The 23,923-nt window shown below is 36.2% G+C and overlaps 1 protein-coding gene across 1 annotated transcript in view; it reads left to right on the forward strand.

The window, feature by feature from the left end:
* The first annotated feature begins 11,307 nt into the window (after positions 1 to 11,307).
* LOC108668798 (anoctamin-7) overlaps positions 11,308 to 23,923 on the forward strand; it is a 50,162-nt gene continuing 37,546 nt past the window's right edge. The window contains exons 1-2 of the mRNA XM_018156050.2: positions 11,308 to 11,473; positions 23,169 to 23,603. Of these exons, the coding sequence (XP_018011539.2) occupies positions 11,384 to 11,473; positions 23,169 to 23,603 (525 nt within the window). The 5' untranslated portion in view covers positions 11,308 to 11,383. The remainder of the gene's footprint in view (positions 11,474 to 23,168; positions 23,604 to 23,923) is intronic.

The following is a 23,923-nucleotide window of genomic DNA, read 5'->3' on the forward strand; positions in this document are numbered from 1 at the left end:
ATTAAAATAAGTTTGAAACTTTATTCTTAGATTTTGCAAGATTGTGATTTTTTTCGACAATTGTTCAAAGCATGATCGTGGTAAATCTCTGACATCTGACATCGTCTTTCTCCGAACTCAAAACGTTGAAAATGCTTGCGATTTTTTTTGTAGTGCATTTTGGCCTCTCGAAAACTTTCAAGACGATACCTGTTGGCCGACGTGTGCTTGGCAAAGTTTGTCCTGCGATGCAATCAACGTCTTCTCGTACCGAGACTCGTGGCGCAGTTGAAAACTAAAAGTTATTTGCACAATGATTTTAATTACTTTTAGGTACTCTGAGAATGAAACCGTAAATTTTCTCTCTCAATCATCAATCAAGCGTAAGAATATCAGTTTGAGAACGGAAAATTTGGCGGCAATTTCATCAAATTTGGTCGATGTCATCAGGCTAGCTGCACAAACCTAGTTAGTTTGTGAAACGACCTAGGTTGGATTAAATTAGTCGCTTAAATGAGATAATCCATCCCAGGAAAATTACTTTGAAACGACGTTCATTACAAGTGGCTTTCCATGAAACAACGTTTGATCAAGATTATTTTAACGTTTGATGCCTGATGTGAATACTGTACAAAGGTTTCTTTATAAAATAAAAATCGTGTTGTTGCTCGCCTAAAGTTGGCTACATAAATGTCAAAAAAATAGTTGAATGAATGTCAAAAAAGTGAATTAATAATATTTAATTCACTTTGATCCATGTTTGTGGTGAGAAGGAAATGGAATTTAATCTCTCTACAATAACGGCATTAATATGGGTCGGCATGAAACCAATATTGCAAACAAGCAAAAAATCGCCATGTTTGCTGCAATGCTCAGGAACGGCAGCTCTATTTTCTTAGCACTGCTTTTTATCAGCCCGCACCGGGGACTAGGGCGTCATAAAAAGAACAATAACTTTTAAAAATATGAGGAAATTTTCTTATATCTTTGTTAGCACACCGCCATTGCCATCGGTTTGGGAGGATGACTGGAACGAAAGTTGGAAAACGAAAGAGTTGGAGACTGGAGTTGGAATGAAGATCCTTAAAATATATTATTTGGATGACGAATATGTGCTGGAGAGTGTGAAGAATTCGGAAAGATAAGAGCAAAATTTTATAATCTGCCAAAAAAGAAGTTCAAAATATATTCATCAACAGAAAGACATGCAACTAAATGATACAAAATGAAAAGACTTCACATAGCTTTTAGCAAATGATTTTCAATGTTAATATTTTCCCGTAGGCTATCCGTTCGATAAATGCGTTATCAATTTTTAATGCGCATTTCATGACATTAGACAGTCCATGTACCGATCCAATATAATATCTTCTCTATGACGTTACGAATACTTTATTCAAGGCACTGCATGCATTCAATGATAATGCTTTATGAAGCTGCAATTTTTGTATTGGGAAGGCTTCAATGCACGCTGTCAAAACCACACAATAGGAATTGCTGCCTAGAAATAACTGCACTTCAAATGCGACCGCTGTTGCCTTTTAAAAATTACAGCCGTGTTATAGCCGGCCGCATGTAGCCCACTGGTAATTTCTTGTTGGATGCTCACTGTGCTTTACCCTGAATGCCGCAGAATTCTCCCGAAAATCCACATCCATTATACGATGCTCAGCAGAAATCGCGTGTTCCAGAAGCGTCCTATTCCGTTTTTCCTATTCCTATTCCGTACGAACGAGGCAGTTTCCCGAACTTGTGCCTTTGCTCCCACTTATATTGAAAACAATTCAATCTTCTGAATATGGGCTGCGTGTTCTCGCGAGTGCACCATTGAGGCGAGACTGTGTTAGATGTTGACTATTTATGTAAGCCTGCGTGTTTGAATTGTACCACTGAAGTAAGTCTGCGTGTTTGAATTGAACCAGTGAAGTAAGCCTGCGTGTTTGAATTGAACCAGTGAAGTAAGCCTGCGTGTTTGAGTTGAACCTCTAAAGTAAGCCTAATCGTAAGTACTATTCAAAATTTGGTAATTTAATAAGCAAAAACAATGGTTAATAAATAAGCATAATGGTAAGTACTTATCTGAATAATCGGCTGTAAGTAATGACTACTGGATTGCTATGTATTCTCTGTAAATGTGCTGCTGCTGAAATTATGTAATTCACATTTGCATGCAGCTTAACAGTCGCATATTATTTCCTAAACACATTACCTGAGTTTATACTATAATGAGATAAGCTATTATACCTGCTGTATTATGAGCTTCTATTGTACGTAGAACGGGCATTTAGAGCACTATTGCGTTGAAAACAATAGGCATATTAAGACATTTAAATTCATTACTTAATCTATTGACGTTTAAATAAAGTTTTTATAACGCCTATTTATTAAAATCAACTCGTAATCACGCTGCAGAAAAATGAATGGGCCGTAATCTCCAAATAGTGACACACTTCTTTTACGTAGCACTGATACTCCCTTTTACCGGGCCAAACATGGCAAGGATGACCAACAAAGGGCCAAAAAATATATCGTTATTAGGACAAAGTCTCCTGATTTCTCTGAGTGTCAACGTCGTTTCACCGTCATTTGCCTGGAGGGAAAGTCGATTTATTGTACCTGCACTGTAAAGACGTTTGCGTGATATTGAAATAGCGAACTATTGTTAATTAAGGATAATTTCCTTTGTTTACATATTTATTGTTGGACGTATTTTTTGTTGAAAGTATTTATTCAACAATACATAAACAAACGTTCAGGAGTTGAACGCGTTGATTGAAAAATTCGGGAAAGTTGCCTAGGTGAGTATTATTCTAATTTATTTTCGTGTCTTAGTAACTCTCTCCTCAAACGACTGTAATAAATGAAATTTTTTCTGTTACCAGATTTATCATGAATAAATTAAAGCATGTATAATATTATTTAAGAATAATTAACAACCTCAAAACTTTCGGAAGCGCAGATGGGATCGAAAAATTTCCTTCAAGGCATTGACAAAAATTACACGTTTACTAATTTCTCAAAAATCATTAAGTTTATTTTAAAGACGACGATAATTGTAGCACGGAATTTGTACTACGGATACATTACGGACAATGTAGAAAATGTTATCAACCTTAGTTGATATCAACGGCCTACGTACCTACACGTAGCGGCCGATTTCTCGTCATCAATAGGTAGGTATAGCTTGAAAAGCTGTCAGTGTGTAGTGTTAGACATTTTTTCGACTTTTATTTTGTAATAAAATTATAATTTACCTTTACCTTGGCAACACCGTTCGGAAGTAAACGTCGCGCGCACAATTTTTTCGTTGATCATTATCGTTCGTCTGATCCCGCTGCATGTTAGTTTAAGCTCTAATAGGTTCCTTTTTATTATCTGAATAATTGTTATATTGTATTATTATTTCTTTGTTCATCTTCAACGCCGATCATTTATTAGATTTACTCTTCAACAGATACGCACGTTGCCAAGGGTATTATTATTTACATTATTTTTCCATAGCTTAATATTTATATCCAAAGCCCACCTTGCTGTTAATTTGCCTTACATTAAAATCTCAGCTCCAGTCTCTTTCATTTCCATTCTTGTTTTACTGTGTGGGAAATGACTCTTATCCCACAAGTGATTGGCTGACGGAGTTACCGGCTCGTAAATATTATTGATTATACGTCCTTGTTTAGCTGTATGGCCCCAAAAAATGTACGATAAATCGTAAATTTACAATATTGGGTATCGTGTATTGGTAGCAAGAGGTCAATCTGGCTGCGGCGTGATGGCAACGCGGCTGGATGCTTGGCAACCGTCAGTGCTGCGCTGGTCGCGGCGGTGGAAGGAGTGTGTGTAACTCTTCCGTTTGTTGCTCATTTTTTTCAATGTTTGTTATCTTTTCCCGTCGTTCGTTTTCTGTTATAGTTCAATACTTGTGTTCCATGTACATTATTCTGTTAGAATATTGCCGTATGAGTATTCTATCTTGATTAACGATAAAGAAGTAGTGATCTGTTGTTTCATAGAAAATTATGAATGAGTTATGAACGAAGAGCGTGACCCGCTGTTAGTGATCGACGTACAAAGTGCGTCAAGTGCAACGCTTCATTTGTCCTGCTGAACTTTCGGTTTGACTATCAGCACGTTTATTTTAATGGCGTAACGTTAACGATCTGTAAAACGTTTATTTTGATTACATTGCGCCTTACATGTGAACATAGATTTTCGTTTAAAAAACAAGCAAGTGCGTCCATAATATTTTTTTCCGAGACCTTGTCCCATTAGCGATAGAAATCAAAATTTTTGACGATTTTGACTTTCAATTATTAATTTAGTAATGAATTAATTTAAGAAAAATTAACCTTTTTCAAATTAAGGTAGTAAAAATTCTTCAAAAAATTGGAATGTTTCAAACTATTTGAGGTCTCTGAATTTATTGCATTTAAAAAGGTATGATGATAATGTTTTGTGGGAATATCTATCTGAAAAGTTTTTGTTATTGTGTAATAATCAATTTATTTCATACGGTTTTTATGTAAAGGATTTGCATTTATTGACTCAAAATCCATCTGCCAGCCATACATCGTCTAGTCTAGTCTGTCCATCAATGTAAGTGCAATATTGTGTTGGTAGCCTAATCCTTCCAATTGCCCGTTAATAATGAAGGATTTAACCTGTTAATCCTCAATCAAGGAAGGATTTAACCTGTTAATCATCAATCCATGAAAGTTTTAATCTGTTAATCATCAATCCATGAAGAATTGAATCCATGAATTTAACCTCTTAATCATCAATCCATGAAAATTTTAACCTGTTAATCATCAATCCATGAAAATTTTAACCTGTTAATCATCAATCCATGAAGGCTTTGACCTGTTAGTGGGAAAATATCTCGTCTTACTTTTATGCGTATTATTTATTGATGTTTTATACGTGCATTATTTTTAATATTTTTATTTTTTATTGCCACACAAAAAGAGTATAGTTGTTTATAACTTCTATTTCATTAACACTGCAATTTTTGATAGACTAACCGTTGTAAGATTATTAAAACGTTTGTTGTTATCTAAAATGTTCAACACTATAGTTGATTTATTTAAAGAAAGTTCTAAGAAATAGGCTGAATGCACTACCGAAGCTCATCTATTATTCTGCGCGCAAATACAGTCGATAATTGTTATTCTGCCATTTCCTCAGTTCTCCCTCATTAAATTTAATTGTTAATTAATTCTTCCACTCATTACGTTAAATTGAATGAATTAACTCCTCCATGTCGACTAAATTGGTAGATGTCGTTAGTTTGAATAAATAGGGAATGAGTGTAAGGTTGAAATGTATTGTTACTTAATGTATTATATGTATTCTTACTTAATGTAATAAATGAATTGTTATTTAATGTTTTATTTGTATTGTTATTTACCGTATTAAATGTATTTTTATTCAATGTATTAAATGTATTGTTATTTAATTATAAATATTGGATTACATCGGCAATTACTTAAAACGAAAAGAACATAAAATATTGAAAATTATTCGAACTTCTATACTAGGCCGTATATTTGGGGGGGGGGGATTCTGGTATGTGTGGGACATGGGTAATGGATTTTGACCTCGATTTGAGCCCGATAATGGTCGTTACGGGTTCGAGTCCACAACACGAGTAGCCTGATAAGTGATAACTTAATAATCCGAACAACCCGATAACTTAATCGTTACTGGTTTGAGCCCCCAGCATGAGTAGCCCGATAACTACCGCTACGGGCTCGAACCCCAACATCAGTAGATCGAAAACAACCGTTACGGGTCCGAGCCCGCAACGTGAGCAGAAGGTTGGGAAACTACAGAACACATTTTAAGGAAACTTTGTATATAAATACCTAACCTCTCAACTATGATGTTTAGCTTATGACAATTTTTCTATTTTGCCTTCGTTCGCGAGTTATACAGATATAGGAGGAACGACCGGCTTTTCTACCGGCCGGTTTAACCAAGAGCCTTATACGTATAGCCGTATAAATCGCAACAGAAGGCAAAACGAAAAAATTGTAGACATCACTGTTGCTGAGGTTAGGTATTTAAATACTAAGTTTCGTTCAAATCTGTTCAGAAGTTTGGAAAAAATTTCATGATTACTGCGAATTAAAGCACGTATTGTTGTTTAAATCATGAATGAAGGTGAAATAAATACAAAACTCGCGAACGAAGGCACGATCGAAAAAATTTTCCCGAGCTAAACAGTACCGTTCGGTAGTTAGGACTGTAAATTCCAAATTTCGATCGAATTTGTTCAGTAGTTTGGAAGAAATTACTTGATCACTGTGAATTTCTACCCGTGTTGCCATATAACAATGGCAAACGATGGCAAAATTCAAACAATTTTCACGAGCAAAACATTATCGTTAGGTCCTAATGAATACGTGCACCAAGTTAAATCGAGTTAAGTTCTTTAGTTTGAGAGATATTTCTTGATCATTGAATTCGGAAATTGGCCGTGCGACCGGCCGCGAGTCCGGCCCGTTAATTTGTCCGAGACGTAAACCAAGGAGAGGTTAAAAAAACAGATCTGGTTGAAAAACATCGCTGGGAGTCATGTGCTGCACGTGTAGTGTACAAATCGTCAAACAAACGTTCGAACTTCTGACTTCGGACTACCGCCCCCTTTATCGCCCCCCTACCGCCCTCTTCTTCCTTACCGCCCCCAAAATCTTTCCACCGCCCCTAGGGGGGCGATATCGCCCACTTTGGGAACCACTGGTGTACACGATGCAGTAGATGTGCCATGGACTGTACAAGTGTGATGTAAATGGTGTCGTTGTTTTGTGTCGCTCGTATTACATCAATATTTAAATAGAGTGAGTTAATTAAAAGAGAATATATCGTGTACATTCTTAACGTTCCATCGAACTTCGATTTGAAAATTTGAAACATGAATTAGATTGGAGTCTTTGATGAAATTGCGTTAAATTTCTGTTCACCAATCAAACACTACACTGAGTTTTGCAGTAAGTTTAATCTATTTTATAATTTACTCTAGTAATATGCAGATTAAAACTGACTTAACTTAGTTTCGTTTCAATTTTCTGACTATTATTCCATTAGTATATGCCTAGTTGCTAGGTGCAGCAATGTTTTGGTATTGCAAGAGATTGACTAATAGTAAAACCATAGCATCTTGTGAAGTCGTGTCAGCGAATTAGTGAACTTTCGCTGACACGTCAGTAAATACTCATTGACGAACCATTGCATTCTCATTGACGAACCGGTGCATTCTCATTGATAAACCGGTGCATTCTCATTGATGAACCATTGCATTCTCATTGGCGAACCATTGCATTCTTGTTGACGAACCATTGCATTCGCATTGACGAACCATTGCATTCTCATTGACGAACCAGTGCATTCTCATTGATGAACCATTGCATTCTCATTGACGAACCATTGCATTCTCATTGACGAACCATTGCATTCTCATTGGCGAACCATTACATTCTCATTGGCGAACCATTGCATTCTCATTGGCGAACCATTGCATTCTCATTGGCGAACCATTGCATTCTCATTGGGGAACAATTGCATTCTCATAGGCGAACCGTTGCATTCTCATTGGCGAACAATTGTATTCTCATTGACGAACCATTGCATTCTCATTGACGAACAATTGCATTCTCATTGGCGAACCATTGCATTCTCATTGATGCACCAGTGCATTCTCATTGACGAATCAATTCATTCTCATTGGCGAACCATTGCATTCTCATTGGCGAACCATTGCATTCTCATTGACGAACCATTGCATTCTCATTGGCGAACCATTGCATTCTCTTTGACGCACCAGTGCATTCTCATTGACGAACCAGTGCATTATCATTGGCGAACCATTGCATTCTCATTGGCGAACCGTTGCATTCTCATTGGCGAACCGTTGCATTCTCATTGGCGAACAATTGCATTCTCATTGACGAACCATTGCATTTTCATTGACGAACAATTGCATTCTCATTGACGAACCGTTGGATTCTCATTGGCGAACCGTTGCATTCTCATTGGCGAACAATTGCACATTCTCATTGGCGCACCAGTGCATTCTCATTTGCGCACCAGTGCATTCTCATTAGCGCACCAGTGCATTCCCATTAGCACACCAGTGGGTGCTAATTATCGCACAATCGTGTTTTCATTAGCTAGCTGGTGTTAATGAGCTCATGTGGCTAATGAGGAGCACCACATCCTGTCTGTTAATTAGTTCAATGATTTCAAATGCGCACTGATTAAAATTATCATGTCAAAGCTCATTAACGAACACCTTACTTCATGCATTATATCAGTCCTTTGCTAATCAATTTTGCAAATTTTAACGCCCTGATGAACTTTAGATATATAAATTCTAAAGTAATTAGTGTAATTCATTGATATGTTTTCTGTGAGTATCTAATTAGCTGGATCTCAGAGATTATTAGTGCTGCAATCTTGTTTTTTTCGGTGACGTTATCTGAAATACAACGATTCAAATGTGCTGTTTTACAATGTTATATATATCATAAAATGTTGTATATATCGTACTATGTTAAATGCATCCTAATATGTACTATATTGTATGCATAATAATATATTGTATTTATCATACAATGAGCTATTTTGTATGTATAATAATATGTTGTATTTATCATACTATGAGCTATGTTGTATGCATCATACTATGTACTATGATGTATGCATCGCATTATGTACCATGTTGAATTCACACGACCTAGCCGAGTTGCCTACCTATCTGAATTAACTCAGATCTGGATATACGCAAATGATATTTTTATTTTATTTACCTCTTTTAAAACTGATATTGTATTTTCTGCCTTGTGAAATTATATAAAAAGACTCTGAAATACCGAAATCAGATACAAAAACATACAACAAAATATTTTCTCTAATTTTGAAATAGTTTTTTATTCAACGAATTTAAAATTCGCTGAAAATTCTTCAACTCGGTAGAAAATTGTAATAAAAAACACTGTCAAGTTGCAGGTTCTGAAAAGTAATGATGACATCCTACGTCCAACAATTTAAACGAATTTCAGATTGAAAACTATGAAGCGGCGAAGCGTTGGCGTGGCACTCGGGTTTGCAGCCGTCGTAAAACTAGTGACAACATTGTGAATGTTCGACACTACGACCCTGTCTACGTTATATTTTGAAATAAAAGTTGAAATTATTTTTTATTGTCTGTTCGAAAATGATTGTTTGTCCGGTGAAAGATGGGGAAAGTTTTCATTTCCAGCACCTTCACCTGTTAGTATCACCTTCACCTTTTTAGAGCATTTTCTCATTTATGGAAAAAATGCAATATTGTGCTCGCCATGTCCGTCTGTCTGTCCGTCTGTCCGTCCGTGACCTTAAGTTTTCGTCGACGAGAAAATGCACTCTCTGTCACTCACTGCAGTAAGTATATACTGAGTTATATTCTTTCTCCGCTTCACATTTTCTTACCTGTTTAATTTGACCTGCCCTCGCGCGACCATCATCCATGCCCATTATAACTAATATTTATATCATCCATTTGTAAGCTTATTAATTTTTAACGTCAAAAAATGTAAAAAAATTTCCGTAGACCTTTATTTTCTGATCAAATTGGAAATCCCGGCAATGATTCACTTCCACGAATGGGACGAAAACATTAAAGGATGAAATTTTAAACCATATTACATTACAATGGAATATTAGATTTCATATGATATTATATTATATGTAATGTTGAATTATCTGTAAGATTACATTACGTGTAATATAGTAAATGGAACCTTTGGCGTAGCAATTTTATGGTGTAACGCCTCGTGTTGGTCATTTGCAAATCTATTGCTAATGTGATCTACGATTATAACTCGTTATTTACGTCAAATTTTGCTTTTTCATCAAGTCAAATTGCACATATTGCGTTCTGCGTACGTGGTTTGCATTGTGGTTTACCAATAACGTTTTAATTGAATGAATTTTTTAGTCAATGTGGTCAGCACGCTTATAGTTCAACGAGATGTTCGGACTGGCAAGCATATTGGGTGCGCTGAACTCGAAAATTTGCAACAAAACCGTATTCTTTTCAAATTTTCTACTCGATTCTTAAGGTTAGTAGCTAATTAGTTTATTTATTTTTCAATTTTAGATCATATATATATGAAGGCCCACCGCTTCATTACCTGGCTCATTAGTCCTCTCTTTAATTACGCAATTATTCCTAATTAGTTTCGGAGTGCCTACCGGGATTTCTGGAATGCGTTATATAAATGCGCTGCGCACTGATGCAGTTTCTGGATATTTGCGGCATGCAAATTAGTTCGTATCTTCTCTTGTAAAGTGAAGGCGTCTTAGACACGCTTTAAAATACCTTACTATCGTCTTTTTATAATTTTAAATGTTGTACTCGCACCAAATTGTGTTAAAATTTTCAATATCGTCTACTTATCAGTGCAGGTGTTGTACACGTACAGGCACGGCTTATATAAGATGGACGCTCTATTTTACTTTAATATAAGAAGTATCGCTGAACGTGTAGGCGTATACAAAACAAAGAATAATAATAATAATAATGATAATAACAATAACTTTAATAATAATTATTATTATTATAATTTAATAAACATAGCAATAAATTCGTCAGAAACGAGGGAAAGTGGGATCGGGTGAGGGAAATGATAAGAATTCATAAAGAGAATCCGTTTATTGTGATTTTTATTATCGTGTGTCTTTCATTTCATATAATAATTGAAAATAATTGTCGCAAAAAAACTGTTGCATAAGAGGAATGTCCGAATTTATATGTGCTAATTTGTATGTTTTATTTTTATTTTGACGATGCTTTCTGAGGGACAAAAATCAAAATACTTTGTTTCTTCTAACTTAATGAGCAATTTAACTTTACCTCATATATAATGAATATTTGTGTGTTTATGCTGTGTGGCGGAAAAATAACCAGCAATGAATTTGTTACTCAAATTGACAAAATTGTGAATTATAACTGTCGAGTGATGAAGCATCTCTGAATTCAGTTTGAAAAAATCAGTAGTTGCGTTAATACCTTAAAAATAGCAAATAACACTCAGCAATCAATGGAAAATATATATGGATAATTGAAATTGAAAAAGTAATTTTTTTCTAATAAAAGTCAAGCAAGTTTTGGCTGAATAATTAAAGTGTAAAGTCTTTTCCATTAAAATAAGATTAATTCATTGCTAAAAAGTCGAGAATAATATTGCAGTATGGCGTTTGAATAAATGTCGAAGAAAAAAATGAATGAAAAAATAAATGAATTAGGAAATAATATTAATTTTAACAGAATTGCAGTTTTGCTTCTGAATAAAAAATAAATAATAATTTCAATAATCCGAGATGGAGAATTTATTAGATATGTAGCAATTACGTTGGTTAAAGCATGACAGCGACAGTTTACATGGCGTCGTCGAGCTCTGACGAGTCTGCCCCAGAGCTTCCGTGGCAGCGGCGACAGCGGGAGAAAACTCTGGTGGGTGTTTGTCAATTAGGCCTAATATTATTATTTTAATATAATATTATTATCTTAATTGAATAATTGATTCATATCTACAATGAATTTTTATTCATTAATTCCATTATTTAAATGAAATTAATTACTTTTTTTGTACCTGGCTCGCGGCTTGGTTGATTCTTAATGAATTTGTTTTTGAAGGTCTCAATAGGTTTTAATTTCGATTAATCTAACTTTTTTTCTGCAAACACTTGGAAACGAACCAGTTTCATTTTGCTTTCGAACTGCCATGAAATGTACACAGAAACTTGAAGATATTTTTTTTTGTGTTTTAGTTTCTTGTAATTAATGGGCATACAATAATCTACGTTTTTCCCTTGTGTTATTTCTTTCGGTTTACACAAAAAATGAACTTGTGATCTTTGCGCTTCACAGAATCAACAATTTTTAACGTGGTTCGGCTCATTGAAACCTAATAAATTTCCTGATCGTAATTCCACCTTATCTAAAAATTTTAGAACCTGTTGGAAATGTTGTTAATGTTCTCACTCAGTTAATGTATCGTTTAGAATTGTACCGAGATAATATTTTTTACAGAGTTACAACATTTACAACATATTTTTTACAGAGTTTTTTAAAAGTTACAGAGGACATAAATGTAAAAGAGGGTTATATGTATACATTTCAATTTATTTAATTATTATAGCCAATATTCGGGCCTGAGCAAGGCCCGAATAAAGTGTTATGCAGCATATTTGTATCCAGAACTACACAAGTCCATGCCTATACAGCCCCCCATTAACTGTTATTGCTGGCAGCTATGCCAAACTGTCGAGACAATCAAAACTGATGGCCATCCGTGCTGCATTCGGCATGGTTTTATTTGGGGGTTTCAGCGCGGCTTAATTTATAGGTTTCAGCGCGGCTTAGTTTACAGGTTTCAGCGCGGCTTAATTCACAGGTTTCAGCGCGGCTTAATTTACAGGTTTCAGCGCGGCTTAATTTAGAGGTGTCAGTGCTGCTCAATTCATAAGTTTTGGCGCGGCTCAATTTACAGGTTTCAGCGTAGCTTAATTTACATGTTTCAGCGCGGCTTAATTTACATGTTTCGGCGCGGCTTAATTTACAAGCTTAATTTACATGTTTCAGCGCGGCTTAATTTACATGTTTCGGCGCAGCTTTATTTACAGGTTTCAGCGCGGCAACCAAATCAGTTCTCCCGAGTCTGTGCGACTTTAGATTTATTGTTACAGACTTGCTATTTAATGCTAGTGAAACCTGATGCTGACGTTGAATCAACGTTGAACTCAATATGTCTCGTTGAATCAACGTAACTAAATGTTGTTTCGCTGAATCAGCGTACTTAAATGCTGTTTCGTCGAATAAACGTAATTATATATATGTTGTTTCGTTGAATAAACGTAATTAGATGTTGTTTCGTTGAATCAACGTAGTTAAATTCGTTTCGTTGAACCAACGTAATTAAATGTTGTTTGGTTGAATCAACGTACTTAACTGTTGTTTCGTCGAATCAATGTAAATAAATGTTCTTTCATTTATTCCGTGTAATTAAATGTTGTTTCATTGAATCAACATAACGGTTGATTCAATTGTTGTTTCAACATCGTCGGCCTGGGGCAGGTGTCGTCCATGTTCGAATTATTCAACATTTAGATGAATATGTTTAGATTTGCCCTTCATTTGCTCTTCGTATGTTTGGATTTGCCCACATGAATTTAATGACGAAGCTTATATATGATTTACTCGCGTTCAAATTTGAATTAAGATCTTTGACCTTACGAGTAACTACATAATATTCACAATCGCCGAAGTCAATTCGAAAGTGTAAAGCGCTAATACAAAGCAATAATTGCCTGATTGAGTAATAAACATGTTCGCACATTGATAGCATTGCTAATATTATACAATAGAAAAAAATCAGAAACTTTACTTATGCAAATTTTAGTCTGATTTGTATCTGGATGAATAAGGATTGATAAGAGAGAAGTTTCGCGTAAACTTCATCTGTTTGAAGTGTGAATACAATGGTCTGATCGCACTTAAATCTATCAATCTGTTGCCATTTTTAGCGCATTTCTCATTTATGGAAAAAAAGCGCTATTATGCTCGTCATGTCCGTCTGTCCGTCCGTCTGTCCGTGACTTCTCGTTTTCGTCGACGAGAAATGCGCTCTCTGTCACTCACTGCAGTGAGTACTGAAATATATTTTTGTGTTAGTTATGTTTGTACAGGGTGAACCAGAATTAAGTAACCCTTTTAATTTGTTAATAAATAAAAAACTAAGAACGTTATTAAGTTGAAACTTGTTTTATTTAAAAGAAAAACATTTTTATGGTAATATTGTATCCTAGTTTTTAAATATAATATATTTTAAATGCCCACCACAATTGTTTTGACAAAATAGGGCTCTTCTCTTCGTTGCTTTCATAACCTTCATTAGTAATTTCCCGGTATCCACAAATTTTCGATAAAGAGATTTAATTGTTTTTTTTTGAAGGACTGATTCTTGTTTTGAAATGGATCCTGTAATCACGCTGAACTTCTGTTATTGACATCGTCCTGATGTAGGTTTGCAGAATTTTCGTTCTTTCTTCTTTGCTGTAGCGAATCACGATGAAAATTTAAGGCTTAATGATTAAACACAAATTTAGCAAGCTATACAGGATAATGACGTAACTATGATAAAATATTACCACAAAAATGTTCTTCTTTTAAATAAAACAAGTTTCAACTTCATAACGTTCCTAGTTTTTTATTTATTAACAAATTAAAAGGGTTACTTAATTCTGGTTCACCCTGCATGTATTATCTACCGCGTCAGTTTAGAACTTGGCTGTTTTCTCGGAAAATATAAAATTTCTAACCAAATTAAGTATTCAACAGCAATACTAATTTCATTGAAGCAATTCATTCAAATTCTAGTAACTTAAACCGTGCATGAAATTCAATGGGCAAATAAAATAAACAAATCAGATTTTTGTACGCTTACGAGGAATGGGAATGAACAATCAACGGGTAGAAATTTTTAAATTAATAGATGATAAAATGTGTGTTATGTGACGTTCACCCCTGGAAGTAATCGAATAAAAAAATTTGTAAATCACTGTAAAAAAAGAAATGAAATTTAATCTATTGTAGAAAAATTTGATGTCGCAAGCTGCACGTTACCACGGTCTCTCTTCCACTCCTAATGAATATCTATATGATATTGATATGAACGGTGAATGAGAAGTATAAAAAATTATGATAAGAAAAATATTTCGCGATTTCCCTCTCTTAAATTCCCTTGATACGGAAAACTTTTCAAGATTGCCCCCTTCCTTATATTCAAATCTTTGTCAGAGATTGTTTATTGTTGTGATTTTAGTCGAACCTTTCTACATTTCCTTGCGAAATATCATCTCGATATTAAAGTTTTCTCTTTGAATAAAAGCATTGCCAATCTCAGGTCATTTAAAGTTAAAGTTGTCTTTCATTGAAGAAATTCTATGTTCCTTACTTCTTCCCCTAGCTTATTTTAAACGTACCGTCATGCACCGCTCATTCAAACTTCGCGTATATAAGCTTCAAACTTTGAATGTGTTTTCAACTTGAGGCTACTTTGCATCGCCAAGTTGGCCGGCGGACTTTCACTGATCTTCAAAACTTATGAAAATTTGATCACGGCTTCAAGTTAAGGAGCTTACGTCAAGATTTTTTTATGCGTGAAAGAAATAATGAGTTTTTAAATTCACGTTCAAATCGCGTCGTGCCCTCAGATTGCTACCATACTCGTATTTTGCTGTGCTTTGTTACATTGTTTTTTTCTCTAGTAATTAAAGTAGCAGGAAAATGACTAAAACGGCGAAGATCATTTAAATAATGTTTTTGAATTGAATACATTTGAATGAAAATTTAAGTGTCCAACCAAAAAAATATGCTATCCTTAGTATCCTTAGTATTTGTTTGGGACATAGCAGTCCCAGGCCACGATGGATCGCCGCCTCTGATTATCGTTCATCTGCCCTCATTTGGGCCACCTGTGGCNCATCGTTATTTTTCAGAGGCCCCACTGCGGCTCTGATTTTGGCCTTTGACCGGGCATATTTGTAGAAATATTTGGGATTCTCTCGAATGGCAGACACCGCTTGCGCCTCTGCAATTTGTTGCTCGGCCTCGTGTGAGTCCTGCAACTGTCGTTCAGTTTCCTTAACACTCTCTTAAGAACATAAATCTCAAAATGGACAGTCGCACGAAAATAGTCACTTATATTTCGCTTGTGAATTAGAAATTGTATAAAAACGATGGAAGCGTGATTGTTTTATTAATGTAAAGTAAATTGGTGCCTTCATTGTTGTTGCCTTAATTGTACATGCTATATTTTGCATAAAAATGTTGGTGATGATTATTTTCAACATCGTTAAGAATTCAATGAAATACATCGCTTTCATTCAGGCATTGCTCATCCTTGTATTTTGATAATATATATTCAGTTGGAAAATTCTACTTGACTTCAGACTTTTTGTTTCTTTCGCTGAACAGAAGTGTAAATCTTCCTCAATTGCAATAGTCACTTATTTTGGCATGGCTTGGAATACGATTGTAGCTATTTGTTGGAGATGTTGCAGGAGAACTTTTATCGAGTTAACACCCATATAGGGTGTTACTGCATTAGCCTTTTCTTAATATATTGAGAAGATCTTGCACAGCGTAATTTTTAAACAACAGTGTTTTTCAGAAATGCAAATAATGAAATGAATAATATTCCATTATGTGCGCGATTGTATTTGCATTTTCTTATTGTGTGTTCGAAAAGATCTTTTGCCGTGTTATTTTCACTAATTGATGACTATTTGTTCCTCTAAAGAGATAGGGAAAATGAATTCAAGTATAAAATGTGCCGACGAATTACAGTGGATTTACTGAACGAAAATTCAGGGTGATCATCAGCCAGATCGGATATTCGTCTTTATACAGGATTTTACCCTAGAATACGAATCGTTTTCTCTCGCGTTCCGTTTTCTGTTTCGGTGGCAGACTTTAGCTTTTCTCTCTAAAATGGTCGAGATTACGTTCTCTCGGTTTTGCGTTGAATGGTTCTCTCGAACCATTGCGTTCTCTCGGTTTTGCGTTGAATGGTTCTCTCAAACCATTGCGTTCTCTCGGTTTTGCGTTGAATGGTTCTCTTGAACCATTGCGTTCTCTCGGTTTTTTGTTGAATGGTTCTCTCGAGATTGCGAGCTTAGAGCTACTGTTTCTCGATCAAATGTCTTTACATGCTAAATTTTTCACATCCGATCCCATACACGCAATGGAAAGGTCGTGTTCCACTCTTGAACATATATTTCAGACAGAGATTTTATAATAATAATAAATCGTTTTCGTGTAAACTTAATTCATCGTTTTATTTTTACAACTGCGTAAGTAACGATTGGTTCCGGAAATTAGTCAGTCAAAAACCTCCAATAAAAAAACTTCACTCAAAGCCCTCGCTTAAAAACTCCACTCAAAAAACCTCACTCAAAAATCGCACTCAAAATCCCTCATCCGAAAAAGATCACACCAAGAATGTTGCGTTCAGGTTGACATCAGTTAATTGAATTGCAAAGTAGCGATGTGTTCAAATCGCTAGCTGAACGATGCGAAATCAATCTAGGATGCGAAAATGGATTGCTCTAGCTGTACAGTAATAGCCAATTAAAATACTGAAGGAATGTCAATTAGCCCAGTTTCATCACTCTACCTGCCTGCAGGTACAAATGAATGTCTGTCTATACTAGTGCAATGTTTCTAAAGTTAGAATTAGATGTACGAATTCGATTGTTTATACTAGTTAAATTAATGAACAGAGTAAGAATTTGATTAAAAAATTTCAGGGGTCAATCAATTCTTCGGATGGCGTTAGTAGAGCGACAGACAGTTTTTTTAGAGTAATTTTAATCTACAAACGACGTTAGGGCACAGGTATTAACATGCTATTTTGAACTATCAACGTCATGCGAAGAATTATTGTTCGACCTGAAAATGTAAATCAAAAGCTTTCTCTGCTTATTAACGATCTTGTTTATTAAGTGTGTACAGAGGCTGGAAAGTTAACCTGGGACATTTGGAATTTAAGTTTCATGTCCAAATTATACCCGTCGAGTATCTAATATTAATTTATTAACCCTTACACGAGAGCTAGATAAGAATGTGAAAGTTCAATATACAGAATAAAGGAACAATTTTTGTTCCTTTATTAATCACGCAAGCCCATTGGTGACCTAACAGAGTTCAAAGCCATGGCCTTGGCTTACTCTCGTCAATGCCAAAAGCTGGATTTTCGGATTTGATAGTTTGGCACTGACAAGGGATTTCCGAAGGAAGGATTCTCGGTAATTGATAGTTGGAATGGGATTTTGAAATCTCAGTAATTATCTATCTCGTGCAACGATGGATAAAGCTTTTATTTTTCCATAAAATCATGAGCATAAATTTCCTGCAAATTTATGTACAAATAGTTGAATAAGGGATCTACGAGGTAATACATTTTGAAAGGGCTCAATTCATTTATCGGAAGAGAAATTATGATTGATAGAAGGACGACTTCACCATTACATTCTCAATGTTCCATAATCATACATGCCTAGCAGTGCTCGTTAACCTGCTGTTCTTTAATAAAAGTTGATAATGTCACCACCAGTTACTAATTATTGATAATTTTGCGATTATTACTTTGAAATCATAGCTTGAAGTGTAAATGCACCAATAAATAATTGATGGGTTTTACATATGAAAAACGCTTTCATCAATCTTTCTAGCTATAATCTGGGACAACCGGCGTATTGGTTTGAAAAATCGATATTTTTAGCGCATTTTCCCATTTATGGATAAAAATATAACTCAGGACTCACTGCAGAGAGTGACAGAGAGTGCATTTTCTCGTCGATGAAAACGTGAAGTCACGGACGGACGGACACAGGCACAATAGAGCCTTTTTTTCCCATAAATGAGAAAATGCGCTAAAAAGGCGCTATTAATTGTGTTAGTTATGTCCGTCCGTCCGTGACTTCACGGACGGACACACGAGAAAATGCGCTCACTGTCACTCACTGCAGTGAGTCCTGATCTATTTTCCTATTTTCCTTAGGGGTGAAAGCTCGTCACTATCTTCTTCTAGTTTGTTTCAAAGTCATAATTTTCAATCAAGTTTTTTACGTACCAATAACTTGGTATTTCAGAATATTCTAACCTAACATCTGTAGCTATATCGCTTTCTTAAACCTGCATATATAGCAGCATCTCAGGTTTGCATATCTAGCCATGGTTGAATTAATATTATTAGTTCAATCATGCATCTAACATTTAAGGGTAATGAAATTAATGGGACTCGTTTCATCCTAAATGATTTTAGGTACCCATTGTCGATCCTCAATAGCCTGCATTTGAAGAGAGGCCCGTTTATGAGAAAACTTTGATGTCTTCGAGAGCGTCGTTTGTAAAGTTTTCAGCCAAGCTTGTATTATAACAGGTATCCGATGTGGCGATTTGATGGCTTTAAACGTTCGCCAGGTGGTGTATTTCTGTCCAGTTGATGTTCTATTTGATAATAAACAGATTAAAATTACAAAATTAGGTTAACTTTCACAATTTCGCTGATTTCTATGGCATAATAATTCTTTAAATAGCTACCTTGTTCTTCTTCTAGTTTATTTCTATCCACCCTGAAATTTTATTTTGAATTCGCACATTCATTTTCAGCAGAAGTGATAACAGACTGTTGGCAATATTGTTGTACCTCTATCACATCAAAATATCATGGAGTCCTAATTGTTCCTTTGAAATTCACATTGGATAAAAATTAAACACTTGGATTGTTATTATCATTCGTTGCACGTGATTCTCCACACTCCCCCTCGCATCGCACCCCACCGCGACTATGTTGCTGTCGTCTTTAAGAGCCAGCGCGACAATGAATCCTAACCTACACTCAGAAAAGTCATAAGCATTTGTCCAAATAGCGATGCAATTCTTGCACTTGTGTGAGCGATCCTGACCCAGTTTTGCCCAGCGAAAAGATATATCGTTGCTACATGCAGAATGCGTGTCACTAATTGGACAATATGAGTCATTCTGTTTTCTGAGTGAATGACGTCTTTTTTCATAGGCCAGGCTGTCGGCAACTATTACGATACCTGAATTCTCTGACGCCATCCAGTATTCCTGGTCCTGCCTCCATTCCTGACCAGATTCCGGCTCCCTTCCTACCTCCATTCCTGGCTTCATTCCTGCCATCCGGTATTCCTGGCTTAATTCCTGCCTCCATTTCTGGTTTCATTCCTACCTCCATTCCTGGCTTAATTCCTGCCTCCAATCCTGGCAATTTGTTGTTTTCTCGTGATCACTGTTCATTTCAATGACTTTTCATGTGGAAAAATAAGTCTTTATTTAATTCAAAATTATAATGAAGAGTTTTCTGGTCTGAATTATGACTGATTTTTTCTAGCTTTACTGCAACGAAATTCTTCATGTAGGTTCACATGTTATATTTCGCGTTTTCTTGACGAAAACTTCCCCTCACATTCACGACTTGAAAGTTAGGCATTTAATAGATGTCGGCAGTATCCTGACCGCTAACATACTGTGCTATGTGCACGCTGATACCATTTTAATAAACACTCGCTTTATATATTTCTTCATATTTACGAAGCATAATTGACATTTTTTCATTTTTTTTTCACATCCTCAAATTCATATTCACAGCACCGTAATTTCATCTAAAAAAACTTTCTCTACACAAAATTTCCATTATTTTCACTACCTAAAAGTTACACTAGACTTTCCCTCTACACAAACTCTTCTTCATATCCAGTGCGCTATATTTACTTGAATGGTAAATAACCTTTTTATTGGTACCTACTGCCCAAAATTTCCTCATCATATTTACAATACTATTCTTACCCAACGATAGTTCTCATGATATTTACAATACTATTCCTACCCAATGATTTTTCTCATGATATTTACAACGCTATTCCTACCAGAAGTTTGTCGATGAAACACCGTCGCGTGACCGCCCGTTGCGTGCCGGCCGTACATGACCTCCGCTGCAGCCCTGCGGCCGTGCCTTTTTTCCGAGCCTTCTCGGGCAACCTAACCCTTAGAGAAATAAGTGTGATTTTGTCCAAATATCGATGCACTTTTTGTCCTTGTGTGGGCCATCTCAACCCTGTTTGGCCCGTCAACCAAGCGTATATCAGTGCTACGTCTATTCTCTGTTCAAGGGATGGGTAAGAAATTGTGTTACTATTTGGACAAAATAAAAATAACACAATAATTTGTCTTATTTTTCTGAGTGTACGTTCGTTCAGTTGGGCGCTGTAAGCGGGCGCTGCAGTGCGCCGAGGTCGCTTCTTATTCGTGTAATAGACTGCAGATGCGGGGTGGAATTATTGGGTGTATGTCTGATGTAATTTTGATTGCCTTGATGAAGTGTAATTATCCTATATTTAGAGATTGATGTCATTTAGGAATATGGTCGCCTGAAGTGCATTTTGATATAGAATTGATATCACTTGTTTGCTTAAATCGCAAATTAACTAAGAATTTAAAAGCAATGGATAGTCCACAAAAATTCATATCTTTATAGAAAACGTTTCGGAGACCAGCTACATCGTCAGTTCGTAGAATCTAGTATCACAAATCAGAAGTCACAAATTAATACATTGAAAGCACAGAACTAAATTAAAAACCTAAATTTACAAGTAATAGATGGAGCACAGAAAAAACGATCTATTCACAATTTCAAGGGGATAGGAGCTAACAGCTGAATTCAAACTGGGCCTAAGTTTAAAGATGTACAATGATTCTAAAATGCGCAAATCGGAAGTCCCAGAGGTATAAGCTAACAATCTAAAGTCACTGTCAGAAATAGGGACATCACACTGCTCGGCGTGAGCGCGCACAGCCGAATGAGGGGGGCGCGATAGCAACTGTCCGGTTCTACAACTCCTGCCCTTATGCTCAGAGACCCTGGAATAAAGATTGTGTGACGTCATCCCGACGTACGCGACGATCGCATATGAACAGGGAGCATATCTTTATATCGAAAGAAAGAACCGATTGTGAAATTGTTTACCAGTACAATATGAAGATTGACATTTGGGAAGTATCTATTGAACAAGTATTTTAATTCTCTTGACATAGCTTCGGACGCAGGGCCGAAGTATGGAAAAGAACAATAGATAACTTTCCTATAGTTTAAATAGTTACATCTATTGCTCGGCTGAAATTTACAATAAACTTCGCTTCACTTAACGCTTATTATTATTATTATTATTATTATTATTATTCTAAGAAGCATTAATCGTGGCGTCTGGTTCAAACGAACTTCGAGGGCACGTGACACATAAGATTGATAGCAAGCGAAAAATAAATTCACTTGAAAGGATGAGAACTGATAAAATGACTAAGCACTGGATTCATAGGCTCTTCTAAATAGTTCCGTCTTTAGGCGTCGACGAAACACCTGGGGCCATACTTTCAAAACTCGTTAAGTGAACGTAAGTACTTACTCTCTAATTTCTTGTCTATTATTGGTGGATTTTGCTTGAAAGGCCATCAATGATTAGCTGATGAACTTACGATCTCTTAACTTTTTTAGAAAGTATAGGCCCTGCAACGAATGAGCCGAAGTTACGGAAGTCGGCAGACTGTTCTAGCTAGGTTCTGGAGGCGGCGACCGGGAACGCTCTGTCGCCGATGGTAGATGGAACGATAGGGATTGATATGAATTAACGCTTACAATTTATAACGATCAACGGTGAATAAGTGCGTGCAATTGAGGGAAAAAATAAAAAGAAGATAAAAATTGTTTGCTTCAACTCCTGTTATGTTTGCTAAACGATTAAAAGAAACTAGAATTGCACTCTAAATTTTTTAAATTTACCATGCACTTGAATCGTGCTAAAATGACGTGCGGGTGATACAAGTTTAATGTTGCAATCGTTTCCAGGTTGCATGTTTATAAAATACTTTCTCTAAGTGCGATAAAAATGAATTTAGAATATAAGGTTAAACGATAGAGCAGCGAATATTCCTTGAGGCACGATATTCATTTAAACCTGAATGTAACTTGCTCAAATTTATTCACATAAAAGCTGCCGGCTCAACTAATTAAGAAAAGTGGGGCGAAGCTCTAATTGTCTTGAAGTTCTAAATATCAAATTACAACTTCAAGAGAAGGTTGCAATTCATTTGCATTAGCTTGAATTTTGTTGTGAATCGAGCTTTCGATGTACGAGCACTTCTTGATTATTTTACTGGATATTTTTAGAGTGTAATTAAATTATTCAGTTCCTAATTATATGCTTCGATTAGTTTGTGAAGTCGTCCCTTAATCTTATCTGCCATCGAACATTTGTGGGCCTTTGAACATAATGAAGTTTGTATACTGATTAAGTTGGCGGTGAAAAATATCGATATTTTGAAAAATTTGGGCATCAACATTCTGGAATGTTGATGACTCTTGGCTTCAGTCATGATCTTTATACAAATGTTTGTTAATGTCTTTTTCGAGAGAACCGGAAAATTGCATCTCTAAATGCACAAAATCCTATAAAAAATCAGACGAAATATTTTTAATGTAGAATGTTCCTCTTTAAGATTAATTGTGTTTTTTCTTCAAATTAAAGTCATCATCTCATCGTTAAAATTTCAAATATTACACCCACAGCGCACTGAGCAGTGGAACCGCGACGACAGCGAGGACCGAGCAGACGCGTGCTACTCTCAAGACGGTCGGGACGGCACTGACGACGATCAAGGTGGTGAACCCGCCGATGGCCACCTAAACCGTGACCAAAACCGGGACCAGCGTCCTGTGGGACACAAAACAGATTCATACGATGAAGGTGAATGTGGTGTAGGAGTTCGTAGCAGCGACTCACACGCGTCGTATTTCCGTGACGGTTGCACGCGCGTGGACTACGTTCTGGTGTACGAAGGTAGCGTGGCGTCCTCAGCCAGCGCTAGCCGCAGGAAGGGGAAGGGGCGGGCGGCACGGCGCGAGGGCGGCAAGGAGGGCGGCAGCAAGAAAGGCGAGCGTCATGAACTCTGGAGGGCGAAATTCATGGCGTCTCTGCAGCGAGCTGGTCTGCTCATGGAGGAGGTGGGGCCTAGGGCTTAGTGTGGTGTGTGTGATGTATGGTGTGTTATTACACCATATGATGTATGGTGTGTGTGATGTATGGCGTGTTATTACACCATATGATGTATGGTGTGTGTTATGTATGGTGATTTATTACACCATATGATGTATGGTGTATGATGTATGGCGTGTTATTGTGGTGTAAAGTGATACATTGTGTGATGATACCCTGTGTGATGTATGGTGAGTTATTGTGGTGTAAGGTGATACATTGTGTCTGATGATACACCATACACATGATGTGATGATGGTTATTGTGGTGTATAGTGGTCGGGTAGTGA

The sequence above is a fragment of the Hyalella azteca genome, unplaced genomic scaffold (assembly GCF_000764305.2).
Source record: "Hyalella azteca isolate HAZT.00-mixed unplaced genomic scaffold, Hazt_2.0.2 contig14215, whole genome shotgun sequence".
Classification (NCBI taxonomy): domain Eukaryota; kingdom Metazoa; phylum Arthropoda; class Malacostraca; order Amphipoda; family Hyalellidae; genus Hyalella; species Hyalella azteca.